This window comes from Coregonus clupeaformis, chromosome 20 (genome assembly GCF_020615455.1).
Source record: "Coregonus clupeaformis isolate EN_2021a chromosome 20, ASM2061545v1, whole genome shotgun sequence".
In the NCBI taxonomy this organism is placed as follows: domain Eukaryota; kingdom Metazoa; phylum Chordata; class Actinopteri; order Salmoniformes; family Salmonidae; genus Coregonus; species Coregonus clupeaformis.
In genome coordinates, this window is record NC_059211.1 from 54,609,764 (window position 1) to 54,622,701 (window position 12,938).

At 44.9% G+C, this 12,938-nt stretch overlaps 1 protein-coding gene across 3 annotated transcripts in view; it reads right to left on the reverse strand.

Moving 5' to 3' along the window:
- The window catches only part of slc26a11 (solute carrier family 26 member 11), a 17,603-nt gene extending 4,679 nt beyond the window's left edge, over window positions 1-12,924 (reverse strand). For 2 of the 3 annotated variants that reach the window (XM_041840952.2, XM_041840950.2), the window contains exons 1-9: window positions 12,693-12,924; window positions 9,019-9,234; window positions 8,583-8,722; window positions 6,113-6,221; window positions 5,250-5,442; window positions 4,184-4,269; window positions 4,036-4,115; window positions 848-990; window positions 574-752 (exon numbers count right to left, since the gene is read on the reverse strand). In XM_041840952.2, coding sequence (XP_041696886.2) covers window positions 574-752; window positions 848-990; window positions 4,036-4,115; window positions 4,184-4,269; window positions 5,250-5,442; window positions 6,113-6,221; window positions 8,583-8,710 — 918 coding nt within the window. In that variant the 5' untranslated portion in view covers window positions 8,711-8,722; window positions 9,019-9,234; window positions 12,693-12,924. Of the gene's footprint in view, window positions 1-573; window positions 753-847; window positions 991-4,035; window positions 4,116-4,183; window positions 4,270-5,249; window positions 5,443-6,112; window positions 6,222-8,582; window positions 8,747-9,018; window positions 9,235-12,692 lie in introns of all 3 variants that reach the window. The other variant, XM_041840951.2, reaches the window with a different exon arrangement.
- Window positions 12,925-12,938: the final 14 nt, after the last annotated feature.

Here is a 12,938-nt window from a genome sequence, read left to right on the forward strand (position 1 = left end):
TGCCCAAGAGAGACTGGGGACCTTTGCTGTAATAGCTACTTGTTACTTTTCACTGAAACCTAATTGGATAACTCAATACTGTGACAACTCAACACTGTTACAACTCAATACTGTAATATCATTGGTTCAGCTCACGCTCCACAACGGTGATAACAACTAAATTCCGTAATATAATTGGTTGAAACCCACTCTTCAGTGTCAACTCTGTATCCCTATTGGTCTGTCCCCCTGTCACTCCCCAACTCTGTATCCCTATTGGTCTGTCCCCCTGTCACTCACCTACTCTGTATCCCTATTGGTCTGTCCCCCTGTCACTCCCCCACTCTCCAGTGTCAACTCTGTATCCAAATTGGTCCATCCCGTCATTCCCCCACTCTGTATCCCTATTGGTCTGTCCCCCTGTCACTCACCCCACGCTGTATCCCTATTGGTCTGTCCCCCTGTCATTCCCCCACTCTGTATCCCTATTGGTCTGTCCCCCTGTCACTCACCCACTCTGTATCCCTATTGGTCTGTCCCCCCTGTCACTCACCCACTCTGTATCCCTATTGGTCTGTCCCCCCTGTCACTCACATCTACGAGCTCTCCGAAGCTGATGACGGTACCGTTGGGCGTGGTCTCGGAGAGGGGAGGGGCTCTGAACGGCGGCAGGCCCTGGGACGTTTTCCCAGTGATGGTAAAGACTGGCGAGCCAAACGCGTTCCACGAGAACGCCACCAAGGACGCCGCCACTACGACCAACGCATTACGCACTGAGGTGGGGAGACACACACATTATACACACACACCCCTCCACACACACACACACACACACACACACCCTCCACACACACACCCAGGTACTGACCGGTAGCGATGCCCCAGACCAGACTGTGAGCGGCCCTGGTGAGGGTGGTGTCCTGTTCTGACGGGGGTTCTAAGGTACTCTTCATCCACGTCAACATCACCAACAGACACAGACACAGCAGACCTAGAACCACGTCTCCTATCCTACACACACACACACACACACACACACACACACACACACACACACACACACACACACACACACACACACACACACACACACACACACACACACACACACACACACACACACACACACACACACACACACACACACACACACACACACATCACAATGATATTACACACACACACACACACACACACACACACAGGTGCAGCCTACTCTAGGCCTACTCTACCTGGCCTCAGGTATCCTGTAGAAGGTTAGTAGACCTGTCCTCTACTCTACCTGGTCTCAGGTATCCTGTAGAAGGTTAGTAGACCTGTCCTCTACTCTACCTGGTCTCAGGTATCCTGTAGAAGGTTAGTAGACCTGTCCTCTACTCTACCTGGTCTCAGGTATCCTGTAGAACAGGGGTGTCAAAGTCAAATGGACGGAGGGCCAAATAAAAAATTTAGCTACAAGCCGAGGGCCGGACTGTTCGAATGTTCATTGAAAAATTTTTAAATGACGCATATAGTCTAGTGAACCTAATTGAACCTACTGAAAACCTAACAAATATATTCCAATATGATCAGATAAATAAAGCAATATTTTCTTATGGCTCTGTCAGTAATCTTTAATTTTCAACAGACACAAAAGACAAATTTCCTTTATATAAAAATCCCCATAACATGAACATTAAATGAAAGAAACCGGTATTCAAGGCACCATCAGTAGCCTATATTTTCTATTTTAGCAAAAGTGGGCTAAATTTACTTCAAAGAAAAAAACAATAATAGCAATTTTCTATCATCCACTCAACTGAAATATTTTTAAAATATAATTGGATTGAAATACAATAAAATAAAGTGCAAAAATCTATTAATCAAAAACAACACTTTGTTTAAGGAGAAGTAACATGCAGTGAAAACAAATATTAAACTTTAACTTTTAAACTTGAACTGAGTAAAAACTCTAAATATGTGATTGCACAGTAATGTTCACTTGTTTGAGGTTGAGGGTGATACTTGGTGGTGTCCCATCTTTTCCACAAGTTCATCAATGTTCGGGGTAAGGCTCTGAGCTGAGGAAATCCTCAGAATTGAGTGGAGGTGTTCAGCAGTAAGTCGACTTCTGTGTGATGTTTTGTTCAGGTTCATCAAAGAAAACAGTTGTTCACACAGGTATGTGCTGCCAAACATAGACAACGTTTGAGCAGCCTGGATGCGCAGCTGGGGCATTGTGTCGGGGAGGAAACGGGCGAACTCCGCAGCACCCACTGCCGCATATTTTGCCCTCAGTGCATCATTGCATTGGAGGTCAATCAACTCCATTTGGAGGTTTGGTGGTGAGCTTTCCACGTTTTTTGAACAGAGCCTGTCGAGATTTGAGGCCTCGTTTTAATTCCTCTGCCTTTTGTAGCCTTTGTTCCATGTCCATATTCTTGTTTTTGTCCGCGTGTTTCGTTTCATAATGTCGTCTCAGATTATACTCTTTCAGTACCGCCACACTTTCTCCACACAGAAGACACACAGGTTTTCCAGCTACCTCCGTGAACATATACTCCGACTCCCACCTTGTTTGAAACCCCCGGTTCTCAGTGTCCACCTTCCGTTTTGCCATTTTTGATGGGTATCTGAAAGTTAATTTTACTGTGATGCTGACGACTGCTGTGCCAATAAATATTGAAATGAAGCAGCCTACTGCTCGGTGCGTCACCGTTGCATTGTGGGAAATGTAGTATTGGTGCGTGTAAAAGATCTGCGGGCTGCCGGCTTGCTGCGGTCTGCGGGCCGGTTCTAATAATAAATCAAGATCATCCCAGGGGCCGTAAAAAACCTTCTCGCGGGCCGGATGTGGCCCGCGGGCCTTGACTCTGACATATGTGCTGTAGAAGGTTAGTAGACCTGTCCTCTACTCTACCTGGTCTCAGGTATCCTGTAGAAGGTTAGTAGACCTGTCCTCTACTCTACCTGGCCTCAGGTATCCTGTAGAAGGTTAGTAGACCTGTCCTCTACTCTACCTGGTCTCAGGTATCCTGTAGAAGGTTAGTAGACCTGTCCTCTACTCTACCTGGCCTCAGGTATCCTGTAGAAGGTGTAGTAGACCTGTCCTCTACTCTACCTGGCCTCAGGTATCCTGTAGAAGGTGTAGTAGACCTGTCCTCTACTCTACCTGGTCTCAGGTATCCTGTAGAAGGTTAGTAGACCTGTCCTCTACTCTACCTGGTTTCAGGTATCCTGTAGAAGGTGTAGTAGACCTGTCCTCTACTCTACCTGGTCTCAGGTATCCTGTAGAAGGTTAGTAGACCTGTCCTCTACTCTACCTGGTCTCAGGTATCCTGTAGAAGGTGTAGTAGACCTGTCCTCTACTCTACCTGGTCTCAGGTATCCTGTAGAAGGTGTAGTAGACCTGTCCTCTACTCTACCTGGCCTCAGGTATCCTGTAGAAGGTTAGTAGACCTGTCCTCTACTCTACCTGGCCTCAGGTATCCTGTAGAAGGTGTAGTAGACCTGTCCTCTACTCTACCTGGCCTCAGGTATCCTGTAGAAGGTTAGTAGACCTGTCCTCTACTCTACCTGGCCTCAGGTATCCTGTAGAAGGTGTAGTAGACCTGTCCTCTACTCTACCTGGCCTCAGGTATCCTGTAGAAGGTTAGTAGACCTGTCCTCTACTCTACCTGGTCTCAGGTATCCTGTAGAAGGTTAGTAGACCTGTCCTCTACTCTACCTGGCCTCAGGTATCCTGTAGAAGGTTAGTAGACCTGTCCTCTACTCTACCTGGCCTCAGGTATCCTGTAGAAGGTTAGTAGACCTGTCCTCTACTCTACCTGGTCTCAGGTATCCTGTAGAAGGTTAGTAGACCTGTCCTCTACTCTACCTGGTCTCAGGTATCCTGTAGAAGGTTAGTAGACCTGTCCTCTACTCTACCTGGCCTCAGGTATCCTGTAGAAGGTTAGTAGACCTGTCCTCTACTCTACCTGGCCTCAGGTATCCTGTAGAAGGTTAGTAGACCTGTCCTCTACTCTACCTGGTCTCAGGTATCCTGTAGAAGGTTAGTAGACCTGTCCTCTACTCTACCTGGTCTCAGGTATCCTGTAGAAGGTGTAGTAGACTTGCAGGAAGAACTCATGAGGTATGTCCTTCAGTCCCAGCACATTCTGGAGACACAACAACACTGGATTAACACTGTCCTCACACAGGGATAGTGTGTGTGTGTGTGTCTCACCTTGACTTGACCGAAGCCTATGGTTACCGCGGCAGCACAGGTGAAGCCTTTGATCACCGGAAAGGAGATGAAGTCCAGAAGGAACCCTGTAGAACCAGAAATATGAAAGTGATCTAGAACCAGAACGATCAATGGGGATTTAGAACCAGAAATGATCTAGAACCAGAACTATGAGGATGATCGAGAAACAGAACTTTGAGGATGATCTAGAACCAGAACTATGAGGGTGATCTAGAACCAGAACTATAAGGGTGATCTAGAACCAACACTATGAGTGATCTAAAACCAAAACTATGAGTGATCTAGAACCAGAACTATGAGGATGATCTAGAACCAGAACTATGAGGATGATCTGTCTCCCGAGTGGCGCAGTGGTCTAAGGCACTGCATCGCAGTGCTAGCTGTGCCACTAGAGATCCTAGTTCGAATCCAGGCTCTGTCGTAGCCGGCCGCGACCGGGAGACCCATGGGGCGGCGCACAATTGGCCCAGCGTCGTCCAGGGTAGGGGAGGGAATGGCCGGCAGGGGATGTAGCTCAGTTGGTAGAGCATGGCGTTTGCAACGCCAGGGTTGTGGGTTCGATAAAATAATGTATATGCTAACTGTAAGTCGCTCTGGATAAGAGCGTCTGCTAAATGACTAAAATGTAAATGTAAAATGATCTGGAACCAGAACTATGAGGATGATCTACAACCAGAACAATAAGAATGATCTACAACCAGAACTATGAACTATGAGGGTGATCTAGAACCAGAACTATGAGGGTGATCTAGAACCAGAACTACAAGGGTGATCTAGAACCAGGATTACGAGGGTGATGTCAAACCAGAACTATGAGGGTGATCTAGAACCAGAACTGTGAGGGTGACCTAGAACCTGAACTATGAGGGTGATCTAGACCCAGAACTATGAGGTTGATCTAGACCCAGAACTATGAGGTTGATCTAGACCCAGAACTATGAGGTTGATCTAGACCCAGAACTATGAGGGTGATCTAGAACCAGAAGTGATCTAGAACCATAACTATGAAAACAATCTACGACTTGAACTATTATTTCTCCCCTACCCAGACGTAGTAGAGCCATGGCGGTCTGTATGGTTCCACAGAGCAGGCTGAGGAGGACGGCTCGGACCGGGTCTCCCCCCACGTAGGAGGCACACAGCAGGGACATGATGGCAGTAGGACCCAGGGTTACATCCTTGGAGGTTCCCAGCACCGTATAGATGAACCCACCCATGAAGGCTGAGTACAGGCCGTACTGTAAAGAGGGGGATAATTTGATTTAAAAGGAGAGAGAGAGAGAGAGAGAGAGAGAGAGAGAGAGAGAGAGAGAGAGTGATGGATAGGAGACAAAAAGAAAGAGAGTAGAGGAGAAGTGAGGGGGTTTGTAGGAGAAAATGGACGGAGAAGAGTGTAAGGTCATATAATCCCCTTGGTAAGGCTGTAGTGTACTGAAACATGAGAGGACTTGATGACTATGGTCTATAGACACTCAGGCCTATGAACTGTGTCCCAAATGGCACCCTATTCCCTAAACTATTCCCCCATAGGGCTGCGGTCAAAAGTAGTACACTATATAGGGAATAGGGTGCCATTTGGGATGCACCCTGAGGTCTATAAAGCTACTGTATAGGATCTGATAATATGTTCAACACTCAACTATGCTTACTGTGAGGGGATGGAAAATGAAACAATGTACGTGTGTCAAAGGTATAGCAATACAACACTAAAATGGGATCCTATGCCTTCTGGCTAGAGAGGCCTTGTCCAAGAGATATAGCTGGTACTTCTACTACCACTCACCGGTACAGGTAGGCCTAACTATTTAACCCTGACGTCTCCCTCTCAACTGCACAGATAAACCCCCACTCCTGGCCGCTCCCTCTCACCTGTACAAATAAACCCCGCCCCCGGCCCCTCCCTCTCACCTGTACAGGTAGGCCGGCCACCTCAGCATAAGCCAGGGCCTGTGGTACGGTGGTTAGTCCCACGGTGAGACCTGCTATCAGGTCCATCTGGAGCCAGCTCAGCCTGTACCTTGAGGTGGAGAAAATACAGAAATACTTGTGTTAGCTCCCCAAGGATTTAGCTTGGTGGGCTAACCCAGTCAGTGGGTGAGGGGGGCGGGGGATACGGGAGAGAGAAAGAGAGAGACAGAGACAGAGACAGAGAAAGAGACAGAGACGAGAGACAGAGGCTGCGTCCACAAATGGCACCCTATAGCCCTGGGACCTGGTCAAAAGTAGTTCACTACAGAGGGAATAGGGTGCAATTTGGTGTGTACCCAACTAGCACATTTTGTTTTTTTAAAGTTCTGAGAATGGAAGTGAAAATTTTGCCTGTTCTGGGAACATTCATTTTTTGGTTGCAGGAGGATTCTGAGAACGTTTTACTATGGTTCCCTGAAAGTTTTCTTTGAGGTTTTATTAACGTTCTGATAACGAAAAGTATTGGTTATTTGAAGGTAAATAAATAACGTTCTGAGAATATGTTTCAAAGACTTTTAATAACACTGCTAGCTTAGTTTGGGTTAACTGTTTTGAACTCCAAGCACAGATAGGACATGGAAATTCATCTGCTTAGGCATCAATCATGCAAACACATTTATTTTTTATTGTGGCAAGGCATCAGTGAGATTCGAATCTATGATATTCTGTTCTCTATCCATGGAATTAGTCCACTGCACCACCAGGATGGAGCTAGCATGCCATGTTGTTTTAACTCATACAAAGCTGTTCATTTTAGTATATTCAAACAGACCCCATATCAAAGTAATCAACCACTCATTAAGATCAAGTGTGGCCAATTAGTGGGCGCGGCCAACACAACTGAACACACGCAGCAAGATAAAGGATAGAGAGTTTTGTTGACGCTGAGAACGGAATGTATATGTTTTTAAACTCTTAAGGATTGGACCCTTTTTTTCAATTTTCGCCTAAAATGACATACCCAAATCTAACTGCCTGTAGCTCAGGACCTGAAGCAAGGATATCCATATTCTTGATACCATTTCAAAGGAAACACTTTGAAGTTTGTGGAAATGTGAAATTAATGTAGGAGAATATAACACATTAGACCTGGTAAAAGATCATACAAACAAAAAAACGTGTTTTCTGTTATTATTTTTGTTCCTTCATCTTTGAAATGCAAGAGAAAGGCCACAATATAATATTGCAGTTTAGGCGCAATGTAGATTTTGGCCACTAGATGGCAGCAGAGTGTGCGCAAAGTTTCAGATTGATCCAGTGAAGCATTGCAATACTGGACTATTTTGTATTAAGTCTGCCCAAATGTGCCGAATTGGTCAATTGATACATTTTCAAGTACATAACTATAGAGAAAATACAACAATGATATGGTAATACAAAATGTACGTTTACACACTCCCAGGAATGTCATACATGATGGATAATTTGCTTATACACTAACTTTCACACATCTAAATACCCGAGCAGGGTGGGTGTGGAGCCAGAGACACCAGGGGTTCAAACTGTAGAACCCAGTTCCTACATTGGAATATAAAATTGATTTTATCAAACAAAAACTATGCTACATCTTATCTCTGGGACCCTTAGGATGACAAATCAGAGCAAGATTACTGAATGTAAGTACATTATTTACCTTCAGAGGTGAATGTATCAAACCAGTTGCCGTGATACGTTTTTTGTTGTTGTGCACTCTCCTCAAACAATAGCATGGTATTTTTTCACTGTAATAGCTACTGTAAATTGGACAGTGCAGTTAGATTAACAAGAAGTTAAGCTTTCTGCCCACATAAGACATATGTCTATGTCCTGGAAAGTTTGCTGTTACTTACAACAGTCATGCTAATCACATAAGCGCAAGTTAGCTCAACTGTCCCGTATACGGGACACCGATCCCGTAGAGGTTAAATAACATTCTTAGAACGTTCTTTGAACTTTACTAATGTTTTCTTGTGGTTTTTATAGAAGGTTTTCTTAATGTTCTGAGAACATGACTTCAAATAGAACCATGAGGAAACCTGCAGAAAACGTTATGCTGAAGTACTGAAATTCTCACAGAAGAACGTTGTTTCTTTATGTTCTCGGAACGTTCTGAGAACATGACATTAAATAGATCCATGAGGAAACCTGTAGAAAACGTAATGCTGAAGTACTGACATTTCCACCTAAGAAACATGGTTCTCAGAACGTTATGTGCTAGCTGGGCAGCCTTTGTCCTCTGTAGCTCAATTGGTAGAGCACGGCTCTTGTAACGCCTGGGTAGTGGGTTCGATCCCTGGGACCACCCATACGTAAAAAAATGTATGCACACATGACTAAGTCGCTTTGGATAAAAGCGTCTGCTAAATGGCTTATTATTATATTATTATTTGTCCCTCATCACCAGAGAAAGAGATGAGGGTGGGACACCTACTTGGGTAGCCAGGTGAGGATGGGGAGCCAGGCCTGGAGGGTTCTGTAGGAGCAGCAGGAGGCCAGTCTCTCCCCCAGAGAGGACCTTCCAATCTGGGGCCCGGGCCGGTCCACCAGGGGCTCCATCATGTTGCCTGGAACCTGGACGGGACAGGACAGGAGGGTCTGTAGTTGGTGAAGGGCCGACCATGAGATGGAGAGGAGGCGAGGAGATGATAATGCAGACAGAGAGCAGAGTCACAGACAGACAGGCAGACACACACAAAGTGCTGACAAGCAGTCTTTGAGACTACAGTACACACACACACACACACACACACACACACACACACACACACAGGAAAACCAATCCAATACAGAGTGTCTATAGACACACAAACAGGCAAACCCAGGAAGGTAGGAGGTAGCAGCATGCCAGGTAGGTTGTGTTTGCTTACCTCAGTCCTCAGGATGGGTGTGGTTCAGACTAGACTATAATATGACATCCACGTCTTCACACTCCAACCAGGCAGGTAAAAGAAGAGAAAACACCAAGAGAGCAGAGAATCACCAACGTTCCCAGAACCGTCGGATCTCAAATCATTCTAGAATCCAAAAAGGCAAGATCCTCCCAGTGTGTCTCCATTCCATTTTTGGAATTACTGGTGCATTCACTGTGATAAAATAAAAGAAGAAAGCAGAAAAGTGGTTATTATCAATTACATCAGCAATAAAAGCCCATAAAGAAAGAAGACAAAGAAAGTAGAATAGAGGCAGACTGTATCAGACTGTAGTCTCCTGACAGACTTAAAGGAAAACTGTTTTGCTTGTCAGCAATCAAAGTTTTCAAGATCTGTAACTTTCAAAATACAGAAATCATCCCCGTATGACAAAACATTTTGGGACTATGTCAACAATGGACTAATGAAACAAATAGTGTACCAAAAGATAGTTAAAGGAAAACTCCACCCAAAAACTATTTTAAAAAGTGTGAGATTTAGATCTGGGTGCCAACCAAGATTAACTAGTCTGTGAGCTACAACCATTTAGGAGTCAGTCTACTGTACTCTACATTCATGAGTTCTACTGAGTTCTACTGTACTGCCAACAGAGCATGAGCAAAAGATTGGACTTCTCAACCGATTTGGCACACTTATTTATTGAATATATAGTTTCTAAATTCAGTCGAGACAAAAGAACATACACAGCCTAACATAGGCAGATTGATTTACCTATCACCATGCCAACCCACCCCATTTAGAATATAGGGCTATGGTATCACCATGCCAACCCACTCCATTTAGAATATAGGGCTATGGTATCACCATGCCAACCCACTCCATTTAGAATATAGGGCTATGGTATCACCATGCCAACCCACTCCATTTAGAATATAGGGCTATGGTATCACCATGCCAACCCACTCCATTTAGAATATACGGCTATGGTATCACCATGCCAATCCACTCCATTTAGAATATACGGCTATGGTATCACCATGCCAACCCACTCCATTTAGAATATACGACTATGGTATCACCATGCCAACCCACTCCATTTAGAATATAGGGCTATGGTATCACCATGCCAACCCACTCCATTTAGAATATAGGGCTATGGTATCACCTTGCCAACCCACTCCATTTAGAATATAGGGCTATGGTATCACCATGCCAACCCACTCCATTTAGAATATAGGGCTATGGTATCACCATGCCAACCCACTCCATTTAGAATATACGGCTATGGTATCACCATGCCAACCCACTCCATTTAGAATATACGGCTATGGTATCACCATGCCAACCCACTCCATTTAGAATATACGTCTATGGTATCACCATGCCAACCCACTCCATTTAGAATATAGGGCTATGGTATCACCATGCCAACCCACTCCATTTAGAATATAGGGCTATGGTATCACCATGCCAACCCACTCCATTTAGAATATACGGCTATGGTATCACCATGCCAACCCACTCCATTTAGAATATACGGCTATGGTATCACCATGCCAACCCACTCCATTTAGAATATCTGGCTATGGTACCACCATGCCAACCCACTCCATTTAGAATATACGGCTATGGTATCACCATACCAACCCACTCCATTTAGAATATACGGCTATGGTATCACCATGCCAACCCACTCCATTTAGAATATATACGGCTATGGTATCACCATGCCAACCCACCCCATTTAGAATATACGGTCCTCTGTAGCTCAATGTGGTCCTCTGTAGCTCAATGTGGTCCTCTGTAGCTCAATTGGTAGAGCATGGCGCTTGTAACGCCAGGGTAGTGGGTTCGATCCCCGGGACCACCCATACGTAAAAATGTATGCGCACATGACTGTAAGTCGCTTTGGATAAAAGCGTCTGCTAAATGGCATATTATTATTATTCCATTAGAATATACGGCTATGGTATCACCATGCCAACCCACTCCATTTAGAATATCTGGCTATGAATATACGGCTATGGTATCACCATGCCAACCCACTCCATTTGGAATATGCGGCTATGGTATCACCATGCCAACCCACCCCGTTTAGAATATACGGCTATGGTATCACCATGTCCACCCACCCCATCCCATTTAGAATATATGGTTATGGTATCACCATGCCAACCCACCCCATCCCATTTACAATATACGGCTATGGTATCACCATGCCAACCCACCCCATTTAGAATATACGGCTATGGTATCACCATGCCAACCCACTCCATTTAGAATATACGGCTATGGTATCACCATGCCAACCCACTCCATTTAGAATATACGGCTATGGTATCACCATGCCAACCCACCCCATCCCATTTACAATATACGGCTATGGTATCACCATGCCAACCCACCCCATTTAGAATATACGGCTATGGTATCACCATGCCAACCCACTCCATTTAGAATATACGGCTATGGTATCACCATGCCAACCCACTCCATTTAGAATATACGGCTATGGTATCACCATGCCAACCCACCCCATTTAGAATATACGGCTATGGTATCACCATGCCAACCCACCCCATCCCATTTACAATATATAGCTATGGTATCACCATGCCAACCCACCGCATTCCATTTAGAATATACGGCTATTGTATCACCATGCCAATCCACCCCATCCCATTTACAATATATGGCTATGGTATCACCATACCAACCCACCCCATTTAGAATATACGGCTATGGTATCACCATACCAACCCACTCCATTTAGAATATACGGCTATGGTATCACCATGCCAACCCACCACATTCCATTTAGAATATACGGCTATGGTATCACCATGCCAATCCACCCCATCCCATTTACAATATATGGCTATGGTATCACCATGCCAACCCACCCCATTCCATTTACAATATATGGCATCACCATGCCAACCCACCCCATCCCATTTACAATATACGGCTATGGTATCACCTTGCCAACCCACCCCATCCCATTTACAATATATGGCTATGGTATCACCATGCCAACCCACCCCACCCCATCCCATTTACAATATATGGCTCTGGCTGGCAAATTTAACTGACACTGGCTAGCCACGATCACATTACAGTTTGGTTAAAGGTCTACTTTACAATTAGCATTCTGGTCTCATACAGTTTTAAAGTCTAATTGGGTCAATTTCATAGCTGCTCAGGCACACACACACACACACACACACACACACACACACACACACACACACACACACACACACACACACACACACACACAGTCAGAATGGTATGTACGGCCTACACCAGGGAGTCCATCACTTCAACTCGTTTGACGGAGTACAAAGCCTACCTGGATGTAGATACAGACTCACATATATACTGTACAGACACACACAGAGAGACAGACACACACAGACAAACACATAAACGTACACACACACACACACGCACACACACACAGACACAGACAGACATACAGACAGACAGACAGACAGACAGACAGACAGACAGAGACACACACACACACACACACACACACACACACACACACACACACACACACACACACGGACACATACACGGACACACATACTGGGCAGGCAAATACTGACTGGCAATACAATAATCCAGTGGAATGGACACAGAATGAATTACTTTAATAGACAAACCTTTTATTTCCAGGCGTTCTATTCTTTCTGAAACGTCTGTGTTTCTTCAATCACAAAGCATCTGTTCTTTCGTTTACTGACCGCAGAAACTAAGCGAGATCAGCAACATAATCACTGCAGTTACTTCAAAACCACTTCCCTTAAATGTCACTTGTGCTGATCAAGAAACCATTTCCCCTAAATGTCACTTGCGCTGAGCAAGATATTTTTTTTTCTTCGAATGGCCAAAACACTCCACCTCATGTG